The sequence below is a fragment of the Cherax quadricarinatus genome, chromosome 81, assembly GCF_038502225.1.
Source record: "Cherax quadricarinatus isolate ZL_2023a chromosome 81, ASM3850222v1, whole genome shotgun sequence".
Classification (NCBI taxonomy): Eukaryota; Metazoa; Arthropoda; class Malacostraca; order Decapoda; family Parastacidae; genus Cherax; species Cherax quadricarinatus.
The window spans coordinates 20,020,896-20,034,632 of NC_091372.1; the positions used below are offsets into that span (position 1 = coordinate 20,020,896).

Below are 13,737 nucleotides of genomic sequence, written 5' to 3' on the forward strand. Positions count from 1 at the left end.
CCAAAGTACTGCATGAGTATCTTATTCATCAAGACAATAAAGATACCAAGGGACTGCATGAGTATCTTATTCATCAAGACAATAAAGATACCAAGGTACTGCATGAGTATCTTATTCATCAAGACAAAGATACCAAAGTACTGCATGAGTATCTTATTCATCAAGACAATAAAGATACCAAGGTACTGCATGAGTATCTTATTCATCAAGACAATAAAGATACCAAGGTACTGCATGAGTATCTTATTCATCAAGACAATAAAGATACCAAGGTACTGCATGAGTATCTTATTCATCAGACTGTTGGTGTTAAGTTTTAATAATGTATTAACTATTTTCACAGCTTGAACTCTTCATAATAATGACTGTACAATAAACAGTCATATTCGTAGGTTTTAACAAATATTTTTTTTCATATTTTCCTCATCAACTTTTTCAGTGTAATGAAGATCAGTGAAAAATATTTTTCTATGTCAATCGTTAAAAAAATTGTAACATGTACTTATTTTTGTTCGAACTTAACACTAAATACATTATTTTTTGACAGCTAAAGAACGTACAGTGTGTTTTCTTTATTTCAGGAAGCATGATGTTTGTAGGTGCCTTGCTGGGGTCACTGACTGTCAGTGTACCGATGGTGAAGTTGGGCCAGAGAGTGACACTCTTGTTATCTCTTCCCATATCCCTCGCCAGCTGGATTATCTTGGCCACAGCACCCACAAACTGGGTCGTCCTGCTAGTTCGCTTCTTCCAAGGCATCACGATGAGCTCTATAACAAATTCCTCCTTGACTTACGTGGCAGAGCTTTCACACTGTAAAATAAGAGGGCGACTAATGTCTACTCTTGATATCTCGCGTCAGATGGGCATTCTTCTGGCATATGCTCTGGGCAGTTCAAAACTGACTTGGCGGAAAGTAGCATTAACATGTGGTTTTGTCAACACTGTAATTCCTTTTGTTTGTCTGCTATATTTACCTAACTCCCCTCGCTGGCTGGCCACACAAGGCTACATGGACAGAGCTCACAAATCCTTGTTGTTCTTTCGGGGACCAAACTATGATGTCAACAAAGAAATGCAAGACATTAGAGATGAGCTTGAGAAGACGACTAATGACGGTGGTAATATATTAGACCAGCTACGACAAATTAGAACTCCATTAATATTAAAATATCTTATTATCATGTCTGTAGTACTTTTTTCTGTACATTTCTGTGGAATAATAGTGATACCAATATACACTGTAGTCATTATAAATATTGCAGATATAAGCATGAGTTCATATTTTTGTGCAGTATTAATTGGAATTATTCGGGTCTTAGGAACGTTCTTTTTCATATGTATAATTGACCGCATCGATCGAAAACCATTATTTGCAACACCTTACATTATATGTAGCTTTTGCATGATAGGACTTGGTGCATACTTCTTTGATCAAGTTCACGACAGAAGTTTCCATGAACAAAATTGGTTACCAATCGTCTGCCTAACTGTCTATTCATTTTTCTCTGTTTCCCCAGTTATATGTATACTTCAAAGTGAATTATTTCCAAGTTACATTCGTTCTACGGTTGTGTCAATTTTAAACACAATGTTTTTCTTTGGGGCATTCACAGCCTCACAGTCGTTCCCTTACATAGTGGCAGCGTTCGGAAGTTATGGGGCGTTTTGGATTTTTTCTGGATGTGGCGTCCTCCTTGCTGTTCTTGTGGCTGTTACCATCCCCGAGACTCGAGGAAAAACACTGGAAGAAATAACAGAGTTGCAAATTGCAAGGAGTTGAAGAACTAAGATGAAGGAAGTACTTAGTGGAGAGAATGCTGGAAGATGATGCTTTGTGTAGTATGAAGTAAATACTGGAGGGAAAAAGGGTTGATGCCAGGAAAAAAAAAGTAGAATAGAGGAGAAAAGAGAAGATAAAAGTGAGAAGCGAAAAGGCGTGAATAGAAGAGGCGAGAGGTAAGGCAAGAGACGAGTAGAAGCAAGAAGAGAGAGTTTTTTTCGTTGTGAGTGTGTGCATGCGTGTACTCTATTTGTACGCACCTGTTTGTGGTTGCAGGGGTGAGGTCACAGCTCCTGGCCATGCCTTTTTCGCTGGTCGTTACTATGTCCAAACTCTGCCTTCTCCAATCTTGTATGCGGGACTGTATCAAAAGCCTTGTTACAGTTGCAGTTTACCTGCCCCTCTCTCTCCTATCTCACTTCTGTCACATTGTCATAAAACTCCGGTAGGTTTGTGACACAGGATTTCTCTTTCCTGAAACCATGCTGTTAATCGTATACAAACTCATTCCTTTCCAGACACTCTACTACTCTTTTCATGATCTTCTCCATGACTTTACATACTATACATGTCAGTGAAACTGGCTCCTTAATTATGAATACATATTCACTTCTGGTTCTTTGACTGATCTCGTTATTTTCCTGCATCCTTTGTCTTATATGCTTTTTTTCATTCTCTAGAGCACTTAGGTTTGGCCTCTCTATAACTTTGGGCGAACCAAGGACTCGTTCTGGTATTTTCATCGTTTCAGTTACCCTCGGGTACGAGACTCTCCTACGCCTCCTTGCATTTTGTGGTCATGTATTCCATCATTTCATTTACTGTTTTACCCACCAGTTCTCTTTCCCATTGTTCTTCATACAGGAAATTCCTCTTCCATGTGCATTCCCCTCATTTATAGTTTTCTCTTTTCCTGTCCTTCTCATGCTGCTTCTCTCTCCACTTTTAGCTCTACAATGTATTCGAAGCTCAGGACCACATGATTGCTAGATTCGAGGCACCCTCCATAATTGATATCCGATCTACTCAAGCTGAATATGAGGTCCAGCCTTGCTGGTTCATCCTCTCCTCTCTCTCTGGTAGTGTCCAAATATGATGATGCATCAAGGTTTCCAGTAATACCTCCATCATCTTAGCCCTCCACGTTTCATGGCCCTCATACGACTCCAAGTTTTCCCATTCAGTTTCCTTGCGATTGAAGTGACCCAAAACTAGTAAATATCCCCTGCCCACGTGGGCCTTTCTGGACATCTCAGCTAGTGCACCAACCATTGTTCCATTGCTCACAGTATATTCCTGTCTTGTCCTCCTGCTATTCTGTGGTGGGTTATACACCACTGCAATTACCACCTTGAAACCCCAGTCTTAAGTGTTCCTGTTATGTAGTCCCTTCCTTTCCCTTTGTCCTCTCCCTCCAGGTCCTCAAAACTTAACTGGTTTTTGATGAGCAGTGCATCTCCTCCACCCCTTCTATTCCCTTAGGTTCTGATATCCAGTTCGAAAGATGGTGCCTCTTATCATTCCTGTGAGCTTTGTTTCCATACGTGCCATGATGTCTGGAACTGCATCCATGAGTCTTTCATGCCATTCCTCACGCTTAATCATCATTACATCTGCACTGGTGTACCATACCTTCAGCTTCTTTTTCAACACTGCATTCTGGGGTAGGTGGGGGCTGGGGGAGTGTGAGACCTGGCAGGGTGCTATGGGAGTCTGCTATGTAGGGTGGGGTGGGATCTGTGAGTGTGGAGTTTTTGCGCGGGGATAATATGAATGGTTATGGGGTTCAGTGGGTGATTGTGCTTGCAGCTCTTCCCAACTCTGGTCGTCCCCTCCTGACTCTAGCCTTGTCTCTCTTTCTTGCCCCTTTCATCGTTATATCATCTCAGTTTCTCTCTTCCTTTTCTCGTTCTTTTGCGATCTAGGTACACCTTTTGGTATTTTTCCTGTTTCCTTTAGCCATGGTTCCTGCTAGACGATCTGTTCTACACCATTTAATCCTTGAAAATCAGTTTGGCCGATTTCTTTCCCTCGAGTATCCTCATATTCCCTGAAAATTTATCAGCTCAGACACGTCCTCCTCTCCTGTTTCTTTGATGATATTTTCAATCTCTCTTTTTCCTCTCCAAGTCAACTTTATTCGTATATCCTCCTTTCAGTCTCCTGAAGCCCATGAATTAAAACTGACGTCTCCCTCTCCTCTTCCAATTGTTTTTCACTCTGCTTTTGTGGGTCGCATTTAAGCATAGTCATTGGTGCTTCCCATATTTCCTGGATCTTCTAATGACCTGATTGCACCTCTGCAGGGAGGCCTATCATCATCTCTACCTACAATTACCTTACTACTGTCACTGTGCCCAACAACATGCTACTTACACATTCCTCGACATTTCCTTGTACCTTGACAGGGCCTCTACATAAAACTTAACTTCTTACTTTCCTTTTGATTTTTGGCTCTATATTCCTGCTTCAGCATTTTCACTTCAACTCTAGGCTCTATATCCTGGCTTCTGCAGCTTTGACTCCAGCTCCCAATTCTTGTTCTCTCCTCCATTTTAGCGATAAGCTCACCTAGCTTTCTTCACCACTCTTGTTCCTTCCTTCTCCTTAACTTATCCATTCATTCTTTTTTTCCAGTCATACCTTCCTCTGTTTCCCTGGGTCTTCCACATACCCTTTTTGGGTCCCATTTACTTGTTATTGTGTCGGTTGTATGTATATGTGTTGTATGTGTGAGTTAGTGTTCGTGTTAATGTGTGTGTGCATGTGTGTGTGTGCGTGTGTGTGTGTGTGTGTGTGTGTGTGTACTCACCTATTTGTACTCACCTATTTGTGGTTGCAGGGGTCGAGTCCTAGCTCCTGGCCCCGCCTCTTCACCGGTTGCTACTAGGCCCTCTCTCTCCCCGCTCCATGAGCTTTATCAAACCTCGTCTTAAAACTGTGTATGGTTCCTGCCTCCACTACGTCATTTTCTAGGCTATTCCACTGCCTTACAACTCTATGACTGAAGAAATACTTCCTACTATCTCTCTGACTCATTTGTGTCTTCAACTTCCAATTGTGGCCTCTTGTTTCTGTGTCCCCTCCCTGGAACATCCTGTCTTTGTCCACCTTGTCTATTCCACGCAGTATTTTATATGTCGTTATCATGTCTCCCCCGACCCTCCTGTCCTCCAGTGTGGTCAGGCCGATTTCCCTTAATCTTTCCTCATAGGACATTCCCCTTAGCTCTGGAACTAACCTTGTCGCAAACCTTTGTACTTACTCTAGTTTCTTGACGTGCTTTATCAAGTGCGTGTTCCAAACAGGTGCTGCATACTCCAGTATGGGCCTGACATACACGGTGTACAGTGTCTTGAATGATTCCTTACTAAGGTATCGGAAAGCTGTTCTCAAGTTTGCCAGGCGCCCATATGCTGCAGCAGTTATCTGATTGATGTGTGCTTCCGGAGACATGCTCGGTGTTATACTCACCCCAAAATCTTTCTCCTTGAATGAGGTTTGCAGTCTTTGGCCACCTAGCCTATACTCTGTCTGTGGTCTTCTGTGCCCTTCCCCTATCTTCATGACTTTGCATTTGGCAGGATTAAATTCGAGAAGCCATTTGCTGGACCAGGTGTCCAGTCTGTCCAGGTCTCTTTGAAGTCCTGCCTGGTCCTCATCAGATTTAATTCTCCTCATTAACTTCACATCATCTGCAAACAGGGACACTTCTGAGTCTAACCCTTCCGTCATGTCGTTCACATATACCAAAAATAGCACTGGTCCTAGGACCGACCCCTGTGGGACCCCGCTCGTCACAGGTGCCCACTGTGATACATCATTACGTACCATGACTCGTTGTTGCCTCCCTGTCAGGTATTCTCTGATCCATTGCAGTGCCCTTCCTGTTATATGCGCCTGATGCTCTAGCTTCTGCACTAATCTCTTGTGAGGAACTGTGTCAAAGGCCTTCTTGCAGTCCAAGAAGATGCAATCAACCCACCCCTCTCTCTCTTGTCTTACTTCTGTTATTTTATCATAAAACTCCAGAAGGTTTGTGACACAGGATTTGCCTTCCGTGAATCCGTGCTGGTTGGCATTTATACTCCTGTTCCGTTCCAGGTGCTCTACCACTCTCCTCCTGATAATCTTCTCCATAATTTTGCATACTATACACGTCAATGACACAGGTCTATAGTTTAGTGCCTCTTTTCTGTCTCCTTTTTTAAAAATGGGAACTACATTTGCCGTCTTCCATACCTCAGGTAGTTGCCCAGTTTCCAGGGATGTGTTGAAGATTGTGGTAAGGGGCACGCACAACATATCTGCTCCCTCTCTAAGGACCCACGGGGAGGTGTTGTCTGGTCCCATTGCCTTTGAGGTATCGATGTCCCTTAGCAGTTTCTTCACCTCCTCCTCATCTGTATGTATGTCGTCCAACACTTGTTGGTGTATTCCTTGCTGGTGTCCCCATCTGGTCTGTCCCCCCAGAGTCCTTCCTGTCTCTACTGTAAATACTTCCTTAAATCTCGTGTTGAGCTCCTCACATACCTCTTGATCGTTTCTTGTGAGTTCTCCACCTTCTTTCCTCAGCCTTATCACCTGGTCCTTGACTGTTGTCTTCCTCCTAATGTGGCTATACAGCAGTTTCGGGTCAGATTTGACTTTCGATGCTATGTCGTTTTCATACTGTCGCTGGGCCTCCCTCCTTATCTGTGCATACTCGTTTCTGGCTCTTCTACTAATCTCCTTGTTTTCCTGGGTCCTATGCCTCCTGTACCTTTTCCATTCTCTGTTGCACTTAGTTTTTGCCTCCCTACACCTTCGGGTAAACCAAGGACTCGTTTTGGTCTTCCTATTATTTCCGTTTCCCTTGGGAACAAAACTTTCCTCTGCCTCCTTGCACTTTGTGTGTGCTTGGATATGTGTGTGTGTATGTGTGTGTGTGTGTGTGTGTGTGTGTGTGTGTGTGTGTGTGTGTGTGTGTGTGTGTGTGTGTGTGTGTGTGTGTGTGTGTGTGTGTGTGTGTGTGTGTGTGTGTGTGTGTGTGTGTGTGTGTGTGTGTGTGTGTGTGTACTCACTTAATTCACCTAATTGTGGTTTCAGGGGTTGATTCATATCTCCTGGCCTCGCCTTGTCACTGGTTGCTACTATGTCCACTCTCTCACTGCTCCATGAGCTTTATCATACCTCTTCTTAAAGCTATATATGCATCCTACCTCCACTACATCACCCTCAAGATTGTTCCACTTCCCGACAACTCTATGGCTGATGAATTACTTCTTAACATCCCTGCGACTCATCTGAGTTTTCGAATTCCAGTTGTGACATCTTGTTGCTGTGTCGCATCCCTGTCTCCATCCTCCCTGTCAATTCCTCTCAGTATTTTTCATGTTGTTTTCATGTGCCCACTATTCCTCATGTTTTCAAGCACTGTCAGACTGAATTCCCTTAACCTCTCCTTGTAGCACAAACCCGTCAGTTTCGGGACTACTCTTGTTGCAAATTTCTTTAATTTCTCGACGTTTTTGGCCAGGTGTGGGTTCCATACTGGTGCTGCATACTCCAATATGTGCCTGCTGTACATGGTGTACAGTGTCGTGAATGACTCCTTAGATGTTGAAATGCTATTCTGAGGTTTGCTAGGCGCCCGTAGGCTGTAGCAGTTATTTGGTTGATGTGCGCCTCAGGAGATGTGCTCGGTATGATGCTTACCCCAAGATCCTTTTTCTTGAATGAGTTTTGCAGCCTTTGACCTCTTAGCCTGTACTCAGTCTGCAGTGTGCTTTCTTCTTCCTCAATCTTCAAACTTTACACTTGCTCGGATTAAACTCTAGGAGCCATTTGTCAGACCAGGCTTGCAGCCTGTCGAAATCCCTGTGTAGGCTTACCCTATCCTCTTCCGCTTGTATTCTCCTCGTTAGTTTCACATCATACAAAACAGGGACACCTCTGACTATCCTTTCCATCTTATTCATATTCACATGAAACAGCACCAGAGCCAGGACCGATCCTTGTGGAACCCCAATCCACACATACACCCATTCTGACTCCTAGTCTCAGACCGACACTTGTCGTTTCCTTAATGTCATGTATTTCCTGATTCATTGCAGCACTTTTCTTCCTATTCCTGCCTGCTCCTCTAGTTTTTCAACCAGTCTCTTGTGTGGTACTGTGTCGAAAGCCTTCTTACATTCCAAGAAGATGCAGTCTGCCTTTTCCTATCTCTTCTTACCTCTGTTACCTTGTTTTAGAAGTTCAATAGGTTCGTGATGCAGGATTTACCTTTCCTGAAATCGTGCTGGTTGTCAGGTATTAGTCCATTCCGTTTCAGGTGCTCCATCACTCTTTTCCTGATAATCTTCACAACTTTACATACATGTCAGCGTCATTGATCTGTAATTTAGTTCAGTCTGTCTCCTTTCTTAAAAATCGGGACTACATTTGCTGTCTTCCACACCTCATTCAGTTGCCCTGTTTTGATAGATTTATTGAAGACTATTCTTAGTGGCAAGCACAATGCATCTGCTCCCTCTGTCTCTGGACCCAAAGAGAGATATTATCTGGTCCTGCCGCCTTCAGGGTATCTAGTTTCCCTATCAGTTTCTAAACCTCATCTTCGATTATATGCAGTGTATCCAGCACTTGCTGGTGCACCATACCACCTCGGTTTTCTGGGAGCCTTTCTGTCTCCAAATTGAATACTTCATTGAATTTTCAGTTGAGTTCTTCACATTTGATAGAAAAATGACAGGATACCAAGGGACGATGATACTTCAGATCGCTTGCTTTATCTAGGCTGGAACATTGCTGCACACTAATAGTGCTTTTCAAGGCAGGTGAAATTGCTGACCTAGAAAATGTACAGAGAACCTTCACGGCACACATAAGTAAGATAAAATACCAAATTACTGGGAACGGTTGAAGTTCCTCGACTTGTATTTTATGGAGTGCAGGCAGGAGAGATACAAGATTATATACACTTGAAAAATCCTACAGGGTTTGTACCAAATTTGCACACGAAAATCACTCCCTACGAAAGCAAAAGTCTCAGCAGGCGAGGCAACTTCCCCAATGGAAAGCAGAGGGTCCACTAGCATAATAAGTGTTAAGGGCCCAAGACTGTTCAACTATATCCCAGCATACATAAGGGAGATTACGAATAGACACCTCACTGTCTTCAAGAAGGAACCAAAAGTCAGTACCTGATCAGCCAGGCTGTGGTTCGTACGTCGGTTCACGTGTGGCCAACAGTAACAGCCTGGTTGGCCATACCCTGATCCACCATGACGCCTGTTCACAGACTGGGCTGCGGGGTGGTATATCCTCTCCAGGTATACTCCAGGTATACGTACTTCCTGGACGTTCCTTGTGATCTCCCCTCCTTTCTTCGTCAACCTGATTACCTGATCCTTGGTTTCCTACTGATGTGGCTGCATAACAGCTTTGGATCATACCTCTTCTTAAAACTATACATGGATCCTGCCTCCACAATTTTAATCTCTAGATTGCTTCACTTCCTGACAACTGTAAGGCTGTATAAATACTTCCAAATGTCCTTGTAATTCAGCTTTCAACTGTGGCCCCTTGTTGTTGTGTCCCATCTCTGGAACACCCTGTCTCTGTCCACCCTGACAATTCCTCTCAGTATTTTATATATCGTTATCATGTCTGCCCCACTCTCCCTCCTGTCCTCCTGTGTCATCAGGTCGATTTCCCTTAACCTCTCCTTGTAGGACATGCCATTTAGCTCATAGAATAGTCTCGTTGCAAACCTAATTTCTCTAATTTCTGCATACTGAGGTATGGGCCTGAAGTATACTGCACAGAGTCCTGAACGATTCCGATGTCATAAGGATTACACTTGCTCTTCATAGTACTCTGCCTTGGCAAAAAAAAATGAAAGAAAAACTGCAAATCATCCAGAACATAATGTTAAGATGCATCATGGACCTGGGTCCAAGAGAACAAGTAGGCAAAGAAGAATTACAACAATTAGATAAGCTAAATGTTGAAGACAGAGTAAAACAACTGAAGTTAAATCAAATTTATAAAATTGCTTACAGTGTCCAAAATATCTTTCTGCCAATTTTGTCAAGGTTGGGAACCAAAGCAATCATTGTACTAGGGGGAGAGAACACAACTTTGTAGTAGCCACAGTCAGTGGCCAGGCTTCAAACACTTTATTGTACAACAATAAAGGAATGAAACAGACTGCCTGCACATGTCACAGCCAGTCATAGCATGAGGCAGTTCAAGAAGAGAGACAAAAGGTACCTAATGAATGTAGCGACAGAAAGGGAGGAGAATATTTTTTTTTTAGCTAACACACATGTAAATATAAATAACTCATTTTACCTTATTCCTAGTATATATCCTTTATAGTATAATAATAAGATATTATCTCCATCATAGTATAATAATAAGGTATTATAAGCACCTCAATGGAAATAAGTCACTGACTTTTTTGGTTATCCCAGGTTCTCTACACATATGCTGCTGTGTATAATAATCTATGTAACTGTATTTATGAATGCCTGAAAAAAACTTACTTATTCAACTTTTGATTATACTTCCTTTAGCAGTCTTTACCGCCCTTCCTAATTCTACCTCTGTTACACTCTTTCCCTTCTCTGATCCTGCATATTACACCTTTTAGCACACCCTACCTTGCACTGCTGTATGATTCTTATGGGTTTAACTCTTGGTTATGATAATAATAATTTGCCAAATATTTTTTTGCCAGCCAGGTCACGTGGCCTGGCTGGCAAAAGTTTGTGTATGCTACATATGCATTTTGTTTTTCCTCTACAGCATTTGCGACATTGTCATAGTGGTCCAGTAGCTGGGACAGGCAGGAGCGACCTGCTCCGAACCCTTGTTGCCCTGGGATGTGTAATTAATGGTTATCTATGTGGTTGGCGATCTTGCTTCTTAGAACCCTTTCAAATATTTTTATGATATAGAGTGTTAGTGCTATCGGTCTGTAGTTCTTTGTAACTGTTTTACTGCCACCTTTGTAGAGTGGAACTATGTCTGTTGTTTTTAGTGAGTGTGGGATGACCCCTTTGTCCATGCTTCGTCTCCATAGAATGCTGAAGGCACGAGGCAGGGGTCTTTTGCACGGATTTCCATGACTCTGGGCCTGGGACCGAGTGCATGGGCATGTCATTTATTGCCTTTTCAAAGTCTTCTGGTGTTAGGGTAATAACAGAAATTTTTCAGATGACCAAATTTTGGGTCTCGTTCATAAAGAATTCATTTGGATTGTCAACCCTTAGTCTGGGCAGCGGCTCACTGAAGTCTGAGTCGTATTGGGACTTTAGTATCTCAATCATTTCTGTGTATGTCTTTTCTCGCCTAAGCAGGGGCCCAATGCTGGATGATGTTTTTCCTTTAGATTTGGCAAAAGACAAGAAGTATTTTGCTTTTTTGTTTTTCATTTCCTTTATGGTTTTAGTTCTTCCTGCGGTTCATATCTCCTCTAAGATTCCATCAGCTTAAGTTCGATATTTGCTATTTCACTGACCAGTGCCTCCCTTCGTATTTCAGATATATTGGCCCCTCTCAGAAGCTCTGTGACTCTTCGCCTTCGTCTGTTATAAGGAGCATCTCTCTCCTTCTAGTTCACATATTGTCTTTCTTTTTCTTATTAATGGAGTGTGTCCATGAGCAGATCTCAAGAAGCGCAATTTATTTTTTCTAGGCAAAGGCTCGGATCCGTGTTGTTTAGGATATCTTCCCAGGATGTTTAATTTCGGACATGATTCACTTGTTCCCATTGTATATTTTTGTTATTGAACTTGAAGAGCAATGAAGATCACTGAAAAATATTTTTTAATTTCAAAATTTTTAGCATGTGCTTATTTTTGTCGAACTTAACACTAAATATATTTTTAAACAAACAAAAACGTACTGTGTGTTTTATTTATTTCAGGAAGCATGATGTTTGTAGGTGCCTTGCTGGGGTCATTGATTGTCAGTGTACCGATGATGAAGCTGGGCCAGAGAGTGACACTTTTGTTATCTCTTCCCATATCCCTCGCCAGCTGGATTATCTTGGCTACAGCACCCACAAACTGGGTCGTAACACTAGCTCGCTTCTTCCAAGGCATCACGATGAGCTCCATATCAAATTCCTCCTCGACTTACGTGGCAGAGCTTTCACACAGTGAAATAAGAGGGCGACCAATGTCTACTCTTGATCTCTCGCGTTAGATGGGCATTCTTCTGGCATATGCTCTGGGCAGTTCAAACCTGGCTTGGCGGAAAGTAGCATTAACATGTGGTTTTGTCAACACTAATTCCTTTTATTTGTCAGCCATGTTTACCTAACTCCCCTCGCTGGCTGGCCACACAAGGGGACCAAACTATGACGTCCTCGATGAAATGCAAGACATTAGAGATGAGCGTGACAAGAGATCTAATGACGGTGGTAATATATTTAACCAGCTGCGAGAAATTAGTACTCTATCAATATTATTAGGTCTTTAGTTATTTTTCATATATTTCAGTAGAGAAATGGTGATACCAACAATATTTGCAACGTCTTGTGTTGCATGTAGCTTATGTATGATTGGACTTGGTGTATATTTCTTTGATCAAGTTCACGACAGAAGTTTCCATGAACAAAACTGGCTACCAGTTGTCTGTTTAGCAGTCTATTAATTTTTCTCTATCTCCCAAGTTACAGGTTTATTCGAAGTGAATTATTTCCAAATTCTCTCCGTTGTACTGTTGTGCTAATTTTATACACATTGTTTTTCATTGGGGTAGTCACAGCCTTACAGTCGTTCCCTTACATAGTGGCTGCGTTCGGAAGTTATGAGGAGTTTTGGATTTCATCTGGATGTAGCGTCCTCCTCGTTGTTATTGCGGTTGTTACCATTCCCGAGACTCGGGGAGAAACACTGGAAGAAATAACATAGTTGCAGATTGCAAGGAGTTGAAGAGCTAAGATGAAGCAAGTACTTGGTGGAGAGAATGCTGGGAACAGATGCTCTGTGAAGTGTGAAGTAAGTACTTGAGACAGGAGAAGAGAGGAGAGAGGCAAGAAGAGGCTAAGAGAACAGATGTGAGAAAATACAAAATTAGGCGAGTTGAACATGTGTGTGTGTGTGTGTGTGTGTGTGTGTGTGTGTGTGTGTGTGTGTGTGTGTGTGTGTGTGTGTGTGTGTGTGTGTGTATACTCACCTAGTTGTACTTACCTAGTTGTGGTTGCAGGAGTCGAGTCATAGCTCCTGGCCCCACCTCTTCACTGGTCGCTACTAGGTCACTCTTCCAGGTCCGTGGGTTTTATCATACCTCTTCTTAAAGCAATGTATGGATCGTGCCTCCACAACATCACTTCCCAGACTGTTCCACTTTCTGGCAACTTTGTGGCTGAATAAATACTACCTAACATCCCTGTAATTCATCTGAGTCTTCATCTTCCAACTATGACCTATTGTTGTTGTGTCACATCTGTGGAACATCCTGTCTCTGTCCACCTTGCTGATTCCTCTCAGTATTTTATATGTCGTTATTATATCCCCCCTGTCTCTTCTGTCATCCAGTGTCATCAAGTAGCTATCACCTAACCTCTCCTCGTTGGGCATGCCCCTCTAGTTCTTGTTGCAAACCATACCACTTTCTCTAATTTTCTTACATGCTTGGCTAGCTATCCGTTCCATACTAGTGTTGTGTATGTGTGTGTGTGTGTGTGCTTGTGTGCGTGTGTGCGTGTGCGTGTGCGTGTGTGTGTATACGAGTATGTGCTTATGTGTGTATGCGCGAATGTGAGTATGTGCATGTGTGTGTGTGTACTCATCTATTTTTAATCACCCATTTGTGGTTACAGGGATCAGTTCATAGCTCCTGGTCCGCCTCTTCACTGACTGCTACTAGGTCCTCTCTCTCCCTGCTCCATGAGCTTTATCAAACCTCGTCTTAAAGCTATGTATGGTTCCTGCCTCCACTACACCACTTGCCAA

At 42.7% G+C, this 13,737-nt stretch overlaps 1 protein-coding gene across 1 annotated transcript; it reads left to right on the top strand.

The window, feature by feature from the left end:
• Window positions 1-597: 597 nt before the first annotated feature.
• Window positions 598-13,456, top strand: LOC138855116 (uncharacterized). Its single transcript, XM_070102485.1, has 2 exons — window positions 598-1,121; window positions 11,703-13,456. Exons 1-2 carry the CDS (start codon window positions 635-637, stop codon window positions 11,981-11,983), a joined length of 768 nt encoding a protein of 255 aa, XP_069958586.1. The 5' UTR covers window positions 598-634; the 3' UTR covers window positions 11,984-13,456.
• Window positions 13,457-13,737: the final 281 nt, after the last annotated feature.

What these genes read in the sequence shown, in the direction of transcription:
- LOC138855116 (XM_070102485.1), top strand. Translation starts at nt 635, where the DNA reads ATGGTGAAGTTGGGCCAGAGAGTGACACTCTTGTTATCTCTTCCCATA. An exon ending in GAAGACGACTAATGACGGTG is followed by an intron (nt 1,122 to 11,702) that starts GTAATATATTAG and finishes TATTTATTTCAG; the next exon opens with GAAGCATGATGTTTGTAGGT.